The 17,692-nt window shown below is 40.4% G+C and overlaps 2 protein-coding genes across 7 annotated transcripts in view; one reads left to right on the forward strand and one right to left on the reverse strand.

The window, feature by feature from the left end:
* Positions 1-17,692, reverse strand: part of plppr2a (phospholipid phosphatase related 2a) — a 140,696-nt gene that overhangs the window by 88,310 nt on the left and 34,694 nt on the right. The gene's annotated exons all lie outside the window — the stretch shown is intronic.
* Positions 12,211-15,474, forward strand: LOC124073968 (nuclear factor interleukin-3-regulated protein-like). Its single transcript, XM_046416552.1, has 2 exons — positions 12,211-12,441; positions 13,353-15,474. The coding sequence occupies exon 2, from the start codon at positions 13,462-13,464 to the stop codon at positions 14,683-14,685; it is 1,224 nt and encodes a 407-aa protein (XP_046272508.1). The 5' UTR covers positions 12,211-12,441; positions 13,353-13,461; the 3' UTR covers positions 14,686-15,474.

Raw genomic sequence — 17,692 nt, forward strand, 5'->3', positions numbered from 1 at the left:
AAAGGAATAACCACCGTAATATCGTCAAAGCTTTCAGAACTGCACTCCATGTACAGACTTACTTACTGTTCTGCACAGTGAAGAAAAGTGACAGACTGTGATGTTCAATATCATATTCACAAAGGAAGAAATTCATTATGTAAGGGATCAAAATGTGAGTACTCTTAATAGACTCACTTTTTCTAACAAACAAAGCTTATTATGTAACTAACTATATTCAAAAGGTCCAGGGGAACATCAGTCAAGATGAACATTGCACTGTACAACTCATCTGCTACAAAATGGTGAAAAGTTACTCAAGATGAATCTTGCTGAATGTCTGAATATCAACCTTAAAACAAGTTGCTGCTGCTGTTGCTTCCAGGTTATTTGTGTCCGTTTTGCATTAGTGTATATCTACTAGCAGTAGAGTTCACACTGTTCAACAATCAGCTGCATTCATTTTGAAGATAAGGTTTTGATCTAACGATTATGAGCCAAACCCACATCTTCTTGCTCATTTTGAATAAAAATGATGTGTGTATACTTTGCCTTGATTGGCACTGGAGATCAGGATATCACTGCAAAGAGAAGAATTTGCAGTGCATGGTTTGATTTTAGCGAAGTGGCATCAGTGAGATGACAGGTCAGTGGTGCACGTTGTCTTACAAAATAGTGCTACACATGACTTTGGACCGGGCACAAAAACAAATATCAAGAACGGAGGAAAAACGAAAAGCAAAAATGGCTCTGAGGGATTTTACACACAATGAGCCTGCACAGCATATGGACACGTGATTACATTGTTTCTAATGTTGCATGTCTACTTCGGATATAATCCGCGTGACATGGCTTAAAGAGGTTGCACTATGCTGGGTATACCGTGTAGTGTCATGGCAAAGGGTTTCAGAGACAAGACAGATTATCAAACAAACAAACTATGACTCACGCCAGAAACAACATCAACATCTGTCCATATTCAAGCAGTAAGAAAAACAAACACATGCAGCATTAATTGTCTCTTCATTGGAATCCACTATCAAGTATTGTTGTGATGGCTGGAGTTCAACAATATCAAACCCCGTGCCAAAGCTGCCTCGGGTGAACCGGAGCACTCACTGTGCCACTGTCATGCCAGAATGAACAAGGTGGAAACTGGGCCATCTATATCTGTGCTACCCTCTGATTATGAACGGATTACGTAACCGCAAAGCATGCTTTACATAACCAGCTATGGCCATGCACTCCTCTTCTATACACCCTTTGTTCTCAAACTGAATAACCGAATTGCCGAAACCCCCATTCTGTCCAAGACAAATGCCTGTCTGACACTTAAATATCTTATGAGCCTCTGACACCTAAAGTCCTCAACGCGCTGGGATTTACATCTGTTTGTCTTTCAGTTCACTATGACTGATCTAAACCAGTACCTGAGTGAGATAGATGGTGTGTTTACACATATACAGCAGCTTTGGGAATGAGCGTACACAGAGTTATCTGAAATGACTGATAGTGTTGATAACTTTGAGAAGCTACAGTATATTTTCGATAATGTTGGCAAAAACCCTGAGAAAGCATCACATGACTTGATAAAACTATGTTAAATCTTTGCCCAGAAAACATTTTCAACAAACCTGCATCTATTGCTTTGGCCTCACTTAGTGTTACATCTCAGGAACTGTACACAAATTAGATGGGGGAGAGAGAAAGGAGAGGCCTCTGTATATATATATTTTTTTTTCCTTTTGGTATAACTTTTATTATCCTGGATTCATTGTAACCATTTGAAACTGATTGAAACAATTAAAGGTCAAATAGTTACATCATTGACATGGATTTTTGTGGACATTTGTTTTGAAATTAGACCATTCACTCTTTAGAAAATGTATGGAAGAAACGTCCACAACACCCTCAGTTACACAACTGAGGCATCCTGTAATTGATATGACCAGCAATCAGACATCTGATCTTACACAAATCAGGCTATTGCGTTATCTGATCTAATTTAGAAATAATCTTATTAAGTGGTGCCCACACTGGGTGGATAATATCGTGGTGCTCAAGAACAGCAGCCCCAGCGCTGCCACCAGTTCCTTATTCGTTTCTTTGGAAGCTGTTTATTAAAAATAAAGAGTGGCTGTAATACACAAAGGAATGAGCTGCAGCTGCTCTGAAATGGGTCAAAAAAGAACGAAGAGAACAAAACAACCTAATCGTTATTTTGTTACATGAGTCTTTGCTCCTCTAGACCATGTCAGGAGGTTCAGTAATTATGACTGATGTAAAAAGAACATATGGTTGCAATAAAGAAACCTTCTGGTAATTTTACATTTGCTTGAAAATTTGAGAAAAGAACTGTGTTATATTAAACCTTGCCAGTTTATGTCAGTCTGTCTACAGTTGTGCGCATGTTGTGCAGATTTTCCTGTTACTGTGATTAATCCTTCCTCATTCTCCCCCGAGACACGTCCTCCCTAATATATGTAATTTGTTTTATGAGCATTTCATAAGCCACCTCCCCCTCCCCAAATGATCAAAAGTGGTTGCTTTGGAAACAGCGTGACGTATTTCAGAGCCCAAGAATAGAAGCGTGAGGAGGAAAGCAGGTCTGAGAGGCTCTTGGCTTATGCCTCACTATTGGTCTGAGTGCCTTTCCAAATGTTTTCATCTAATGTGTGTCAGGGGCCAGCGCTCCAATGATGCTGAAATTTTTGTCTGATTACGGAACAGACAGCAGGGTCTGTGTTGACAGGGTGTTGGAGAGCTTACCTGCTGGTGGTTTCCCAGATAAAAGAAAACATCACCTGCTGGCAGTGCTTGCAGCAGACTGGGGTCATGAATGGTGCAGTAAGATCAGGAATGACATTTGATAGGGGAGCATTCATAAACAACAGCACCAACAACAAATTATCAATAAACATATATCCACATGCACACAGACGCACACGCTCAGCCTGTTATAAAACAGCCCCCCCAAGTCAAACAAACTGACTCATAGCCTATTTATAGCCACTGCAATACATCTCTCATGTGCATGAGCCCAGGATAGAGACTTGACTGTGAGTCTGTGGTATAGACAAGCTGTTACATAAATGTGTTTCTGCATACATGTCTCAAGGGAGCAATGATTCATGGCATGGCCAGAGTTCTCATTTTAACTGCAGTTTTCTTTTTCACCAGGACAAAGAAAAAGTGCTTACTTAACATTTAAATTAATAGTTGGTCATTTAAGGAAATACATTTGTTTGCTTTCTTGCAAGTTGGTCGATTGATTACGTGAATGATTGACTGATAGATACCATTCTCGTGTCTGTATTGTGACTATTAAGTGCTTAGCTTAGCATAAAGACTGGAAACAAAAGGAGAGAACTAGCCTAGTTTTGTCCAAAAGTAATAAAATTTGGCCATCAATACCTCTAAAGCTCACTATTTAATACATCATACTGAATTTGTTAAATCCATACAAAAAACAAATTGTTCCAGGATTGGGATAAGCTAACCAGCTGCTGGTCGGAGCTTCGCATTTAGACACAAGAACAGTATCAATTTTCTCATTAAAATTTTAAAATAAATTCACAGAAAAACAGTCCCTTTAAGGGCAACGCTTCAGGCATTTTATCTGTTGTAGTCAAGTTAAAAAATGACACAACATAAGTCACAAGAGCAGTGTGTATATAACGCAATGTGTTTGTGTAATGGTAGAGGAGATGGAGTAGAGCCAAAATAAAAGAGAAGAGGGAAGATGAACAGCCAAGTGTGGATGTAAACATGTATGAATTATTACAAGAGTCGATTATTATTTGTTAATACAAAAAGGTTGGGACCCTGTGTATAAACAGAATTCAATCCTTTTAGACCTACATTCATTTGGGAACTGCACAAAAACAATTTAGTAAATGTCTTACTATATGAATCTCATTGATTTTTGTAGCTAAATGCTCATTCTGAACAGAGTGTAAAACTGGGCAACAAAAGACTGGGGAAAAGTTTGGAACATTCCACTGCTAAACAGGTTCACTTTAGTAACAGATGACAGCATCAAGCCTGGGTATGAAGGGGCATCCTCAAAAGGCTCAGTCATTCACAAGCAAGCACAGTGGCAAGGAATTTAGCGATTTTCATCATCTATAATCCATAGGCTTAAGATTCAGAGAATCAGCAACACAATCCAATCCACAATCCAACACTTGAATGCATGTGACCTTTAAACTCTCATTAAAAACCGCCATGACTGTATAAAGGATATTACTACATGGGCTCAGAAACACATAGAAAAACATTAACAGTAACATTAAAACAGTAAACACAGTTCATTGCTGCATCTACAAACACGAGTTGAGACTGCACCATGCAAGTCAAAAGTCAACTGCCAACATCTCTGAGCTCATCTTAGATGAACTGATGCAAAACGGAAAAGTGTGATACATTTCACATTTCAAATTGCTTTTGGAAATCATGAACATTGTGTCCTCTGGGCTGAAGAGCAGATGGACCACCCAGAGTGTTACCAGCACAAAGTTCAAAGGTCAGCATCTGTGATGGTATGGGGACGTGTTAGTGCCCATGGCACCATTAATACTGAAAGGTACATACAGGTTTGGAAGCAACATATTCTGCCATTCAGACAAATTCTATTTCAAGGATGTCCCTGTTTGTTTCAGCAAGACGACGCCACGCCACCTTCTGCATGTGTTACAACAGTGTGGCTTTATACAGAAGAGTGTGGGTACTAGACTGGTCTGCCTGCAGTCCACACATGTGAGCCACATTCTGATGTGCAAAATACAACAAAGGAGACCCCAGACTGTTGAGCAACTGAAGTCATATATCAAGCAAGACTGGGAAAGATTTTCAGTGTCCTCAGTTCCAAAACACAAACTGAGTGTTGTTAAAAGAAAATGTGATGTAACACAGTGGTAAACACGCCCCCCCCCCCCCCAGGACCCAGCTGTTCTGGACCATGTTACAGGCATCAATTTCAGAATGAGTGCATTATTACAAAAAACAATGAAGTTCATCAGGTTTCAACATGAAAAATCTGGTCTGTGTACCATGTTGAACCGAATAAAGGTCAAAAAGGATTTGGCCATTTGGCTTATTTAGGTATTACACAGCAGTCAATTGTTTGGGGAATTGTGGTTGTATCTAATATTACTGAGAGTGCAGAGAACAGCTCCTCTTATCTTTCATAACGCCGGTTGACTCGTTCTGAGTGTCATCACATTAGATAACGTTATATATAGCAGGTGAAATGAGGCCAAGCTGGCAAGTGGTACTGAGTCGGCGCCACACACTGTGTCACTGCAGAGGGATTTTCTACTGGGCCAAAATGAAGCGAACAAAAGATTTTCTTAAACAACATCAGCCTGCAATTAAGGCTCAGAGGCAGCAAGGGGTTGTGAGGACACAGAAAAGGCAGCAGAGAGGAGATGGAAATAAAAGAAGGGTATTTAAAAACATCTGTAGAAAAAAAAAAAGCAGGAGGTGAATAAAGGATCAGACAAAGTGGTGCTAAGTTGACAGGTGACAACCTCAGCCAAAGGTGATCAGTGGACTCTATTTACGTGACCTTCTTCTTACAACTGTGTCAGCGGAGTGACGGCCTCCTCCCTGTCCTCCTCTCTGAACATCCCCTGTGGTCTGGTTCAGAGTGTATTTTGAGCTCGTCCCTCCATCTCCTGCAGGGCGCTTTACGTAACATGCCTTTGCCCGTCAACTTTGACTAACACCTCGCAGCTCGTCTGTCTGACTCCCAGTGGCTGTTTTTCTAAAGCCGGTCAGCTGATGTAAACAGTCTTGCTGTGAGTCTTGTCTGTGCCACCCACTTGGCAAGAACAGGGCACAGATATTTATATCCACCCTGCTGCCCACCACTGCAGCAGACAGAATGCACCCCAGAGCGGATGAATTATGAAGAAAGCCAGGATGCAAAAATGATACTGTCTGACACTGTGAAATATCATCCTGAAAGCATTTTAGAAATGTCCATGACTTCATGTTCTAAACAGCTTTGTTGCTCGTCATGGTTGTACGATTCCTATATTGTTCTACAAGCATTATTAAAGTCCATTTATAGTACTGCTATGATCCAAAACCATTGTGCTGATACTTCAGAGGGGTAATGTTTCATTTGCCACAGTCTGCTAATAATTTGCCACAATCTTCTAGTAATTACCAAGGATATTTTCTGGTACTAATTATATTCTAATACAGTTTAGATAGACTTCTGAGAATGTTTTTTACTTTAGCTACTTGTGTTGAGTTTACAAGCAGTTGAGCCTTGGCAGAACTGCTTAAATCATGGATGGAATGACTACAAAAGGGCAGTGACCAGTTATTAATTTCACCTCTGATTAGTCTGCAGATTAGTTTTAATTCATTGGTTAAACACCTAATAAATGTCAAAAAAAAAAAAAAAAAATACCCACTTGAAAACTGACTCAAATGATTAATAGCCATTCAAAGTAGTTATTGATTCATTTTCTATTAAAAGACAAATTGAACTGAATGAACTCATCACTTTTAGCTCTCTAATTATTTATGATTGCAAAAATAATTATTTTACATATGTTTTGAATTGCAGGCTTGCCTGTACATAAATGACATATTTGCATTTGCGTAGAAATGACTTAAAGACTCTCTGGGATACGTTAGCAATGTAGCTAATTTTAGTTTTAGTTTGAAATTTTGTTTTTCTGACACATTTAGCTCACTAATAACCACTCGAAATTGTTCATAATTGTGTCGCATTTAAAAGGCCTTCTTTCAGCTGACTTTTTAATGTTTCTATCTGCCTCATTTTTGTAACACAAAAATGGCAAAACAGGTCTTCAACATATACTGGATTACTACATACAGCCATCTACGACATGGTTGGTGTATTACAGTGTAAAACAAGTTAGTGCTGCTGTTGTAAAGAAAATCCTAAAGAGAATTTTATGACTGCTTTTACATACTAGGTTGTATTTTCGTGAGATTTTCAGGATGAGGACAAGCCAATGGGCAAACAAAACATTATGTAATATATAGTGTTATTATATACATTACCTCAAAGAGAGAGGGGATCAAGACAAACAAAGCAGACCTTTAGCAACTCTTGTGAAAACTGATCAACTTTGATGCTTATATGTTGCACACATAGTTTATCTTGAGTGTGGTATTACAAGTTGAATGTGAATCTTAACTCTTAGCTGTCATCTTTCACTGTTATGTTTGAACTTCTTCTGTGTAAATGTTGTCTTTCATTTTGTGTGTACTGTTCAGTGAGCAAACAGTCTTGTCTTAATCCCAAAAATTTCCAAATAAAGAGTGCACTGAGTAAGGACAGGACCATAAATGTTGCTAGTCTGGAATGGACCAATACTGAAAGTCCTCCGGTAAATATTTGCAAGATCCCCTGAGAGGTGAGATGTTTTTTTAGTTGAGACATAACAAGATACTCTGTTTACAGTTTTGTGTGCCCTCTTTTCCCCACAGGTCAAAGCTACAAGGTGAGCCGTTCCATAACAGGGTCCGCTAGAATGTCAAGAATTCAGGTCGAACTTGTTGCACTCATGGTTCCTCCTCTCTGTGTTGTTTTCCCACAAAGACCGTTGACTGTAACACAGTGATTGCAAAAACAACTTTATATAAATTTATGTCTCAAGTCTCCAAACAAATCATCAGACACTTTTTTACTTCGTCTTGGAGACAAGTGTTTGTGTGTGTTCCTCTTTGACATGCACTTTTTTTTGTTCATTTCCAAAGAAGCCCAAGGCAAACCACTTTCTCAAGTAGATGTGTTACGTACACATATTTCAAAAGCTTAACTGATGCATGGTGTAATTCATTTCCTGTTGTGTTAACCACCCAGTTCTTTTACTTTCCTGAGTTACTTATTGATTCTTCTTGTGCTTACTGCTGTAGCCTAGAAGTAAGTGATGATTTAAAAAGACAAATGGCTACTGCAGCGCCAGTGGTAAAAATGGAATTTCTTCCATCTTTTCATTGAAGTCAAATGAGAAAATTCTCACTAATAAAACATTCATTTAAATATTTAACCGACAGAGCCAGCCTTTTCTTCAGTTAATGAAATCGTCAGTCTCAGTTTTATAATACCTAGCTATTGACTCTCTCTGCTTCAATGATTGTCTTTTTAAGTCAAAAGGACCTGGTTGCACTTTATATTATGAGACCCACAGGTGTCAGTGGCTCATAAGGCCAACACTCTGCTAATTTAATTTCCCAGTCTATCACTTTATGAGTGTGCCAGCAGCCTGGCCAGCACATTTGACCGCTCAATTAAATACAATCAGCACATCTGTTTGACTTTTGTGCACATGATCCATTTTATTGAACTGGGAAGTTCATAAAACCTGAGTGACACTTCAGTACATGTAGTTTAAGCAGCTTTCATGCATAGTGTAATGCTGTGGATGCATAGGATATACTTCACATACATTTAGAGGAGAATCTGATACAAGCCAGGGTTAATCTCTGTCCCCCTGTGCACTCAGTGATGCCGCTAAGCTGTTATTGTTAACACTCAGTTGTTAGTCTCCAACCAGGAGAACTTTCTGAATCAAATAAATATCAGTCTATTATGTCCAGTAAATGATATAAGCTGGACACACACAACACTGATAAGTTCTCATCTTTTGTGCACAAACAAAAAAATATACAGGAATATTTCAAAAACATTAGCTGTGGTTGCAGGAACTGAACTGAAATGAATATGGAATCATTTTCATTCAACTGTTTAACTCGTAATTGGTGAACATACAGATTACTGACTCTCATCTTTGAGGTCACGAGCAAGATCACACACCTTATGCCATCTTCATCTAACTTCGCTGTTTGAGATAGCAAAAAGGTAATGCAAGTAAGACATCCCTAAATAGACTCTTGTGAAATGAGCCAGAGCGTCGCAGACTCATACAATTTCATTTGCCGGCTTACTGAGTGCATTACATGATGTTAGTGATTTTGCAGTGGAGGCTCAACTAGTCGCCATGGTTTCTTTTCACAAGACGCAGAATCAAAATGCTTGATGGCAAATTACTTGCTTAGATTATAATTTGAGCAGAGACTTTAGCTGGGAAGACTGATAGCACTTTCATGTATGTAAGGTAAATATTAAGTCATTGTAAGCTACCAGTTAGCGTAGCTTGACTGAAAACGGGACACAACTAGCTTTTCACACCTTAAAGCTTTAAAGGGGCTAGTAGGGGGCTTGTGTTACTTTAGGACAGAGCCATGCTAACTGTTTCCTCCTGTTTCCAGTCACTGAGCTAACTTGTTGCAACAACTGGTACCTTCCTATTTACCCTGCAGAGATAAGAACTGAGAGTAAAAGAAGAGAGTTTCTCATCTAACTTTCTGGGGGAAAAAAAAAAACAAAAAACAAATAAGTATATAATTTTGGACTATTCCTTTAATTTTCTTTGTTTTATAATTTACAAACTGAACTGTCATTAGCATTACAAAAACACTGTCACTGTATTGCTTTAATCTGCCAACAACAAATTACAATTCATATAAGGAACTTAACCAAAACCAGAAAGCATGTTTGCTATGATGTAACATTCATGTGGAAAATTCCACATTAATAAAGTCTTGTTTGCAGCAGTGTTATACTGTGACTGTACAAGCACTGGCTTCTGTCTCTATCAGAAACCAAAGGTGGCCAAAGAGTAATGGGCAGGGGGCTCAGAGTGTATCTCTCTGTTAACTTGAGCATGTTTGCTCAGGGGGTTTGCATATGTGATATGATACAGTACATGCAGTTCATTGTCTCCTGTGAGCACACAAACGCACAGGTGTTCACTCTAACAACAGAGGTCAGTTGAGGATTTCAGCTGAAGCCCTTATGCCACGTGTTGCATGCTGTCCAACATGCAAGTGTCGCTGCTTGAAGGCCATCAGCAAACACACACATGCAGTACAGAGTTATATTCCTCACTCGAAGGGACTACAGCAGACAAATTACGCACTGGAATAACAATGAGTCAGATGTTGTGTGATGTACAGGATAGTACTCAGATAAAGATTTGAAACCCTGACATCTGTAAGTGCTGTGAAAACCAACAGACAAAATTTCAACTGTTTGCTACTCAGTGTGTTGCAAATTATTACTCATAGTGTATTATTATGTAGTGTCAATTATGTGTATACTATATGTGTACGTATTTGTTTAAATATGACTTTTTTTTTATAATTTTGCAGGGCTTGAGACACGGCACCAGCACTCCAGGTTGTCTGGCCTCAGTGAATCTTTCTGTTGCCTTGAACACACTATTTACGGATCCTATAGTTTCCTAATAATTTCCCAGAAAGGCACTGATATCACTCTACATTCTTAGGAGGGTTCCTGGAAAGGACTACGCATTGTATGTATGGCTCAACTGAATTTAAGTGTTTAAAATACACATAAAATTTACAGCTATTTTTATTACATAAGTTCAAAGTAAAGGGCCATAGCATTAAATTTGAGGTTTAACTTAAGCATTATATATAACGTAATGCATTTCAAATCAGTTCTTCTGTCTCCTGCCATAAATCAAACTCAGGTTATTTAATTTATTCACATCGATTATAAAAGGACTGAATTACATGTGACCCTTTACACTGAACTTATGCAATAAAATTGGATTAAAAACATAAATGCAGTTAATATTGTTGAATTTAGTGTTTTATAATTATTTTTTATTTTTTGTAAGTATAGCTATAGGGAAAAGGAAACTGTACTGAAAAGAGACACTTTGATATCTTGACAAAAAATTCCTTAAAACCTGTTGACACACATGACTGGACTGACCTACTTAGGGGGCCCTGGGGCAAAAATTTCACCTCCTCCTGTCTTCTCCACCCACTGAACCCTGAGTGATGTATATGCACCCTGTCACCTCCAAGTTCACATTAAGCCCTGTGCAACAAGTAATCCTACGCTGCAATCATTTGTGTTCATTTATGTTCATTTGATTAAACACTACTTTATTAGGAATGTGCACCATGTGAGGGAAAACAAAAAAGCTCATGTAATTTTAAGTTGAAAACAGGGACTGTCTTAAGTCAATGTTGTCCTTAAGTGAAACAAAGTCCTCAACTAGTTTGAAATTAGTCAAGTCGCCAAAAAAGCATGCATTAACCCGAAGAGCTCAAGGGCCCTTAAAGCCCTGGAGTCACAGAAAAGGGATCACAGGGTGTTCAGCATTCCCCTACTTAAGAGGTTGTTGTTCTGTATATTTGTATACCATTGTTGCCATTGCAAGTCTCACAGACTGCACTGATGTATGTTTGAAAACAACTGTTTTTTTTTTCCATTAAAGTTGACTAAACTCTAATATGTAGAAAAGTATCAAAGAGGTGTTCTCGGTGGAACAAACTGGGCCTGCACGTTTGATGAAAGAAAAATGAAAAGCATCAATAACACATTGTTATTATACAAAAAAAGAAACATTTCCATCCATCCATTTTCTACACCGCTTATCCGTCAGGGTACACCCTGGACTGTCAATGGCAAGGCTGACACACAAAGACAGACAACTACACACACACACACACACACACACACCTAGGGGCAATGTAGAGTAGTCAGTTCAGCTAATGTACATGTCTTTGGGATTGTGGGAGGAAGTCGGAGAACCCAAGGAAAACCTACACAGGCACAGGGAGAACATGCGAACTCCACACAGAAGGGCCCATTAACTGTGTCTGCCAAACACACGAACAATGTGTTAAACAGACATAGTAGATATTTGGGAGGAGCAGTGTGTATTTAAAGTATTGTCACCACCAATAACAGATATGGAACATGAACAGAAGTAATGCATTTACTGTGGCGAACTTCTAAAACACATCATTAGTTCAAAAGGTTTATACAGAAGAATGATCTGGTACACGTGCCCCAACAAGGAGATTATATGAAGCAAAATAATCACAGCTGACGGTATACAACGTGTTTACATGGTAACTTCTGTAGGCTACTGATTTCAAATCTGTCTCACAGTAATTGCCTCTTAATGCATGGGAGCGAAAGAGAGGCGCAACATTACCTAATTGTTATGGGAAAATTATCCTGTCAAAAGGGGCGGGGCGAGGCAGGTCAGATGATGACGGTGGTGATGATGATGTCTGAACTGTTATGTTATGTGAAAGCCGATAGGAGCTTTCCTTTGGATGGCGGCGGGGGGTGGGGGGTCACAGAGGGAGGCGGTGTCAGAAACACACACACACACACACACACACACACACACAAAAAGGGCCCCACTGGTTCAAATGAGGATAGGGACCGTCCCGAGCTGAACTCTGCGTTACAAATAGGAGCTGCGGTATTCCAAGTGGAGCAGAGTGGAGGTGCGCCACACCGATGATAATATTAAATAACAGCGCTGAGTGGAGCTGCAGTATTAAAGCTGAGAAGGAGGCAGAGCAAAACGCCACTTCCTGAACCGGACATAAAGACGTTTGGAGGACTCTTCAGAGGTAAAATTGTTATTTTTTAAATGGGCTTTTCCGTATTTTGGATTTTTCATTTCTCGAAGTTTCTTCTAAAATGATTGAGTGGACTATAATTTCGTTAAATAAAACATACCTTTAAATAATACGCGCACATTCCCTTAGGACAAATCATTAGGCTACATGATGGCTACAAGTGTTTTAAGAGTTTTTAAGACTTAAATTCAGACGTAATTTTAAGATCATGTGGGAATGACTAGCAGCATTTCGTTACGTTGTTACTCGATTTTGTTCGCTCATGTTATTGCTGATGTGCATTTTACTCTGCGCCGATAGAACCCGCTTTGCTTTTATGTAAATAAAGTCTATCAAGACAGGAGAAACAACTTGTTTAGAAAAAAGACGTGAAATGGTCTGTAAATCCAAACTGAAGTGTGTTAAGTCAGTGATGCAGCTGGGTGTAAGTTGCGTCAGGAGACAGGAGATCAGCATGTCCCTGTCAGACATGTGGGTCAGTGCTGATGAACCAAGTGAACAAACGACTTAATTGTCCACAATAAAGATGAGAGATAGAAGATCATGAGGGACAAGAAACGCGCCGAAATAGCAGGCGGTAAATGATTATTCAGCTCCTATTTGCAAATGTAGGTTATTATCTTAACAGGTTAATGCCGCATTGTATTTGATACTTATTCTATAGTGCATTTTAAACGGCTGCCGTATGCTTAAAGTAATGTCGAAAGTTTGGTATTACTGGTTAGCTGTGTGTTTACAACGAGCTTTGTCCCGTGTTGAAAATACAATGAGGCTTGCATGGTTACGGTACAATTCGCTCCAGTTTTATTGGAGAGATGTAATGGGGTTACATAATATTGTGTTGTAATGGCTCTTGCATAACCATTAAATCCCTCGTCTACTTCCGTCGCTTTGGTCACTAGGTGGCACGGTTGCTGCATCCTGACGGTCCCAGTGAGCTCTCAGCACCGCACAGCCGTACTCTCCACCCTTAAAACCGAGGGGAGACTCACTCGACCCCCGACAGGAGTGATGTTTGAAGAGGAATCCCAGCAGATGAGGGGGCAGCAGGATGTGGCTGTGTACCAAGCGATGGAGTCACCCGCAGCAGTGACTCCAAATGGAGGAGGAGGAGGAGGAGGTCCTCTGTCCTTCACAGATGAAGCAGTGTCCATCCTGACCTCCAGCAGCCTGTTGGCGCGCTCCCTGCTGGGTCGCACCTCTGCCATCAAACGCAAAGAAAGTCCTTCTTCCAGCATCCGACGCAAGCGTGAGTTCATCCCCGTTGACAAAAAGGACGATGGCTACTGGGACAAGAGGAGGAAGAACAACGAGGCAGCCAAGCGTTCGCGGGAGAAGCGGCGTGTGAACGACATGGTCTTGGAGAGCCGCGTTCTGGCTCTGCTGGAGGAAAATGCTCGTCTCAGGGCAGAGCTGCTGGCTCTGAAGTTCCGCTTTGGCTTGGTCAAAGACCCCTCCAATGCCCCCATTCTGCCCCTCACTACAGCTTCTCACCAGGCATCTCAAACCTTAAGTCCTCATTATTATCTCCACAGAGGGGATGGAGGCCTCCCCAGTTCCTCAACCTCACACCCCAACAACCAGACAGGCCAACTGAGCACCAGGGCCTCAAGGGATGCTGGGAACATGTCAGAGGACTCTGGGTTCTCTACACCAGGTGGATCCAGTGTGGGCAGTCCAATCTTCTTTGAAGACCGGCTGAGTGACCATGGCAAATTATCACCACACAGGGCAGAAGAGCTGGGCTATGATCTCCACCACTCCCCTGGTGATGTCCTCCACTCTACAACACTCACTGCAGAAAAGTTGGACCAAGCTGAAGCGATGAAAAACCTTCCTCACAAGCTACGTTTCAAGACGCCTGGTAGCGGGGACACGGGTGATGCTGCAGGGGACAACAGCACCGCCAGACGCAGTCCCACGCTATCCACAGCCGGGCGGGAGGGTCCGAGAGAAGCCCCTAAAGGACTGAGTGTAGGTGAAACAGGAGCAGGGCACTGCACTGGCTCCTGGCTCCAGCAGGTGGAGGGGGAGGAACGCAGGAGGGGGAGACAGTCCCCTCAATATTACGCCTCAGCTGCTGGCTGTAGCCTCCAGCCTCCTTCGACGCAACAAACCGACTACCAGTATAAGCATGAGAACGTTCACTTGAAGTCTCAGCTCAACTCTTTGAGCGAGGAGGTGGCTCAGCTAAAGAAGCTTTTCACAGAGCAGCTCATGGCCAAAGTCAACTGAGGACTGAGTCAGTCAGCATTTGCCAACGTCTAGACTCCAATGGACAAACAAAGTTTTGTTGTAATTGAGCCTAGAAATTCACTAACAGGAGGGCAAAGTCAACTTTCAAGTCTAACAAAATTTAGCAATGTTGTTTTTATCTCAAATACTGTATTGTATTGTAATAAAAGTCTGTAAACATTCATCTCATAACCTACTGTTTACTCAATCTCAGCTCCAATCAGTGTTGCTCAGACAGGAAGTCTTACCTATAGACATGTTAAGTGTATCATAGTTTCTTTACTTAATACACTGTGACAGCTAAAAGACACACATAAAACTGTTTACTTCCCATCATTACAATGCAAGCTTGACTTAAATGCCTCACTTCATGAAGAGGCGACACCTTTCAGTGGTTCTGAGGCCACACAGAACTTGCTACACAGGTTTACCACCACTGAGACAGGTCTATAAACACAAGCAGAGACAGACAGTAAATACACACAGAAATAAAACTATTAGCTGTCCAAACCTCAGCTGGTTTTGACCGCCAAAAGAAAGGCTTATTATGAATCATAAAAGACGTGAGTTAGGCTTATTTACCATCACTTGTAAAGTGTCATACAGTCAAGGAGCTCCTTTTACACTGTGTACTGTTTTGGTGTTTCACATCTCACTTCACTCTCTGTTCATGTCCAGCTTGAATACATGTTATGACTGTCATTGTTATCTGTACTGAGGTGATGACAAAAATTTAATGTCTGTTGTTTTTCTGTACATTTTCATATTAAAAATAAACACATGATCTAATATTATGGTGGTGACTTGACCGTTACTCAGCGAAACATGAAAGGGGCACTCCCAGGGCACTCACCAGTTTTACACATGAAGTTTGGTTTTCTCATCAGCGAAGAGAAACTTGTGAAAACAGCCTCCTGTAGTTCTGGAGAATTCTCTCTTAAGTTTGACAGAACAACCCTGATGATGTCATAAGGGTTATTTCAGCCTCTGTCACAAACTTGAGTTGTTGTATTTGAAAGGAAAGCATTTAGGGCGCAATGGGCATCTCATGAAAGGTGCTATTAAGGCGCATTATGGGAAGTTTAGTGTTTTGGAGCTTAATCCATACAAAAGAGTCTGGATATTTCAGCTCAGAGTGCTTTCAATTTTGACTAGTCTGTTTTGTTATGTTTTTTATTTAATACATTCAAGCCTTTTGGAGATGCAATACTAAATCACCGCCCCTGTAAACACCAACAGAACAAATAACTCTTATATAATATTCTGTAAATAACAAACAGCAATAAAACTAAACATCTAAAGTGAACACAGAAAAAGCCTGGAGCCTGGATGTATGTGCCAATAACACATAATGACAGAATAAATGAAAGGCAACATGAAAGGGGTAAGGCTTGGCTGACAAGTGCTGACAAATGCAGGCGGTGAAGAGGGGAGTTTTGCACTTGGCAGACTTATCTCACAGTTCCTGCAACACAGTCTGACAGGCAGGCAGACGGAGACAGAGACAGTGGGTGTGTCTGCTATTACTCAACAGTTAGAAACCTTCAAAATATGTGCTTTAATAATAGTAGCCGAGGAGGAATTGATGATACTGAAGAAAGGATAGCATGAATTTGATGAAGTCACATTCAGTCACAATCAGCCAACCTAATGATTCTTATGGCTCTTTTTAAATTGTGTTCATCGCCATTACACATATACAGTGTCAAAGTGCCTGAATTTCAACACAGTTCTGAATCAACTCTAATGCTGTTACCAATGATTCCCTTTCCCATATTTGGACATTTGTAAAAATCATGCCACTTTAGTGTCAGCAGGGGGCAGCAAAGACAAGGCCTTAAGGGTCCGTGTCTCACTATATGCCATAAGATATGAATCATGCAATGGATCCCTGCAGTTTTTATTATTCCTGTAGGTTAGTAAGTTAGTTGGCATGGAGATGAGAGACAGTTAAATTCGGCAGCTGTACATGCAGAAACCTGCAGATGCTGATGCTCATGTATAAAAAGTTGCACTAAATTTAGAGAAAATAAATATTGCCACTCTTTCAGGTTATTGCTATTTTTTCTTTTATCAGAACATTTTAGACAGTTTATTCAGCTTGGCCTGTGTCATCATTTTATTTACATTTGCTTATAATAATGGTATTTATTCTAGTTTTTCATTTCCGTTATGGTAAAACAAAACAGATAAATAGTGTAACTGCAGCACCAGTTTGTAACTTGTGTAGAATTTAGAAATGTAAATTCTTATTCTGGCTACAATTCTTCCCCAAAACAGATGATAAAAGCAACGTTTTGCAAGTGATGACTGTGGGTAAAATGGACAAGCCTGTTGGGAAACAGAAAGATAGTAAGGTAGATGTGAGTCTGATGAATGTACTAATGAATCTACTCTGACATGCTGCTGTTACTCTTCCATCCTCACTTACATCCACGCATCCATAAAATGCAAACACCACAACCCCCCCAGTCCTGCTCCCCCTTTTTTTTCCAGTGAAAGGATAAAGCCTGTTGCTAGGCAGGCAGTGCGACAGTTGCCATGGAAACCCTTGCAGACATAGCTGGAAGGGGGAAAATGTGGGGTAGGGGTAAAGATGGGGTGCAAAAAGAGAGAGAGTGATGCAGAGACACAGTGCATATGTGTGTTTTTGGGGGAGGGGAAATCCGAGTTCACGGCCAATGCCTGTGCTCTTTCAGTGCTGTTTGTCTCCTCTGGCTGAAGGAGGGAACAAAGAGGTGCAGAGGAATGGTGGTTCATATTTACTTGAAATTAGAGGCATCACCACACCATCTGATGATGCAGGTGTGGAAGGGATGCTGATCATGAAAAGAAAGATGGCTGTAGCAACTTCACAAATCTGAACTAATTTACAGGCTTTGAAAGAGTCAACAAAAGAACACTAACACAGAGGACCACTTCAAGAACTTGCAAAGGAAATGGTCATAAGTGAGACAGACATTTCAATCAGCTAAAGCAAAAGACCAAATAATTACTGCAGTATCAA

This window comes from Scatophagus argus, chromosome 16 (assembly GCF_020382885.2).
Source record: "Scatophagus argus isolate fScaArg1 chromosome 16, fScaArg1.pri, whole genome shotgun sequence".
NCBI lineage: Eukaryota > Metazoa > Chordata > Actinopteri > Scatophagidae > Scatophagus > Scatophagus argus.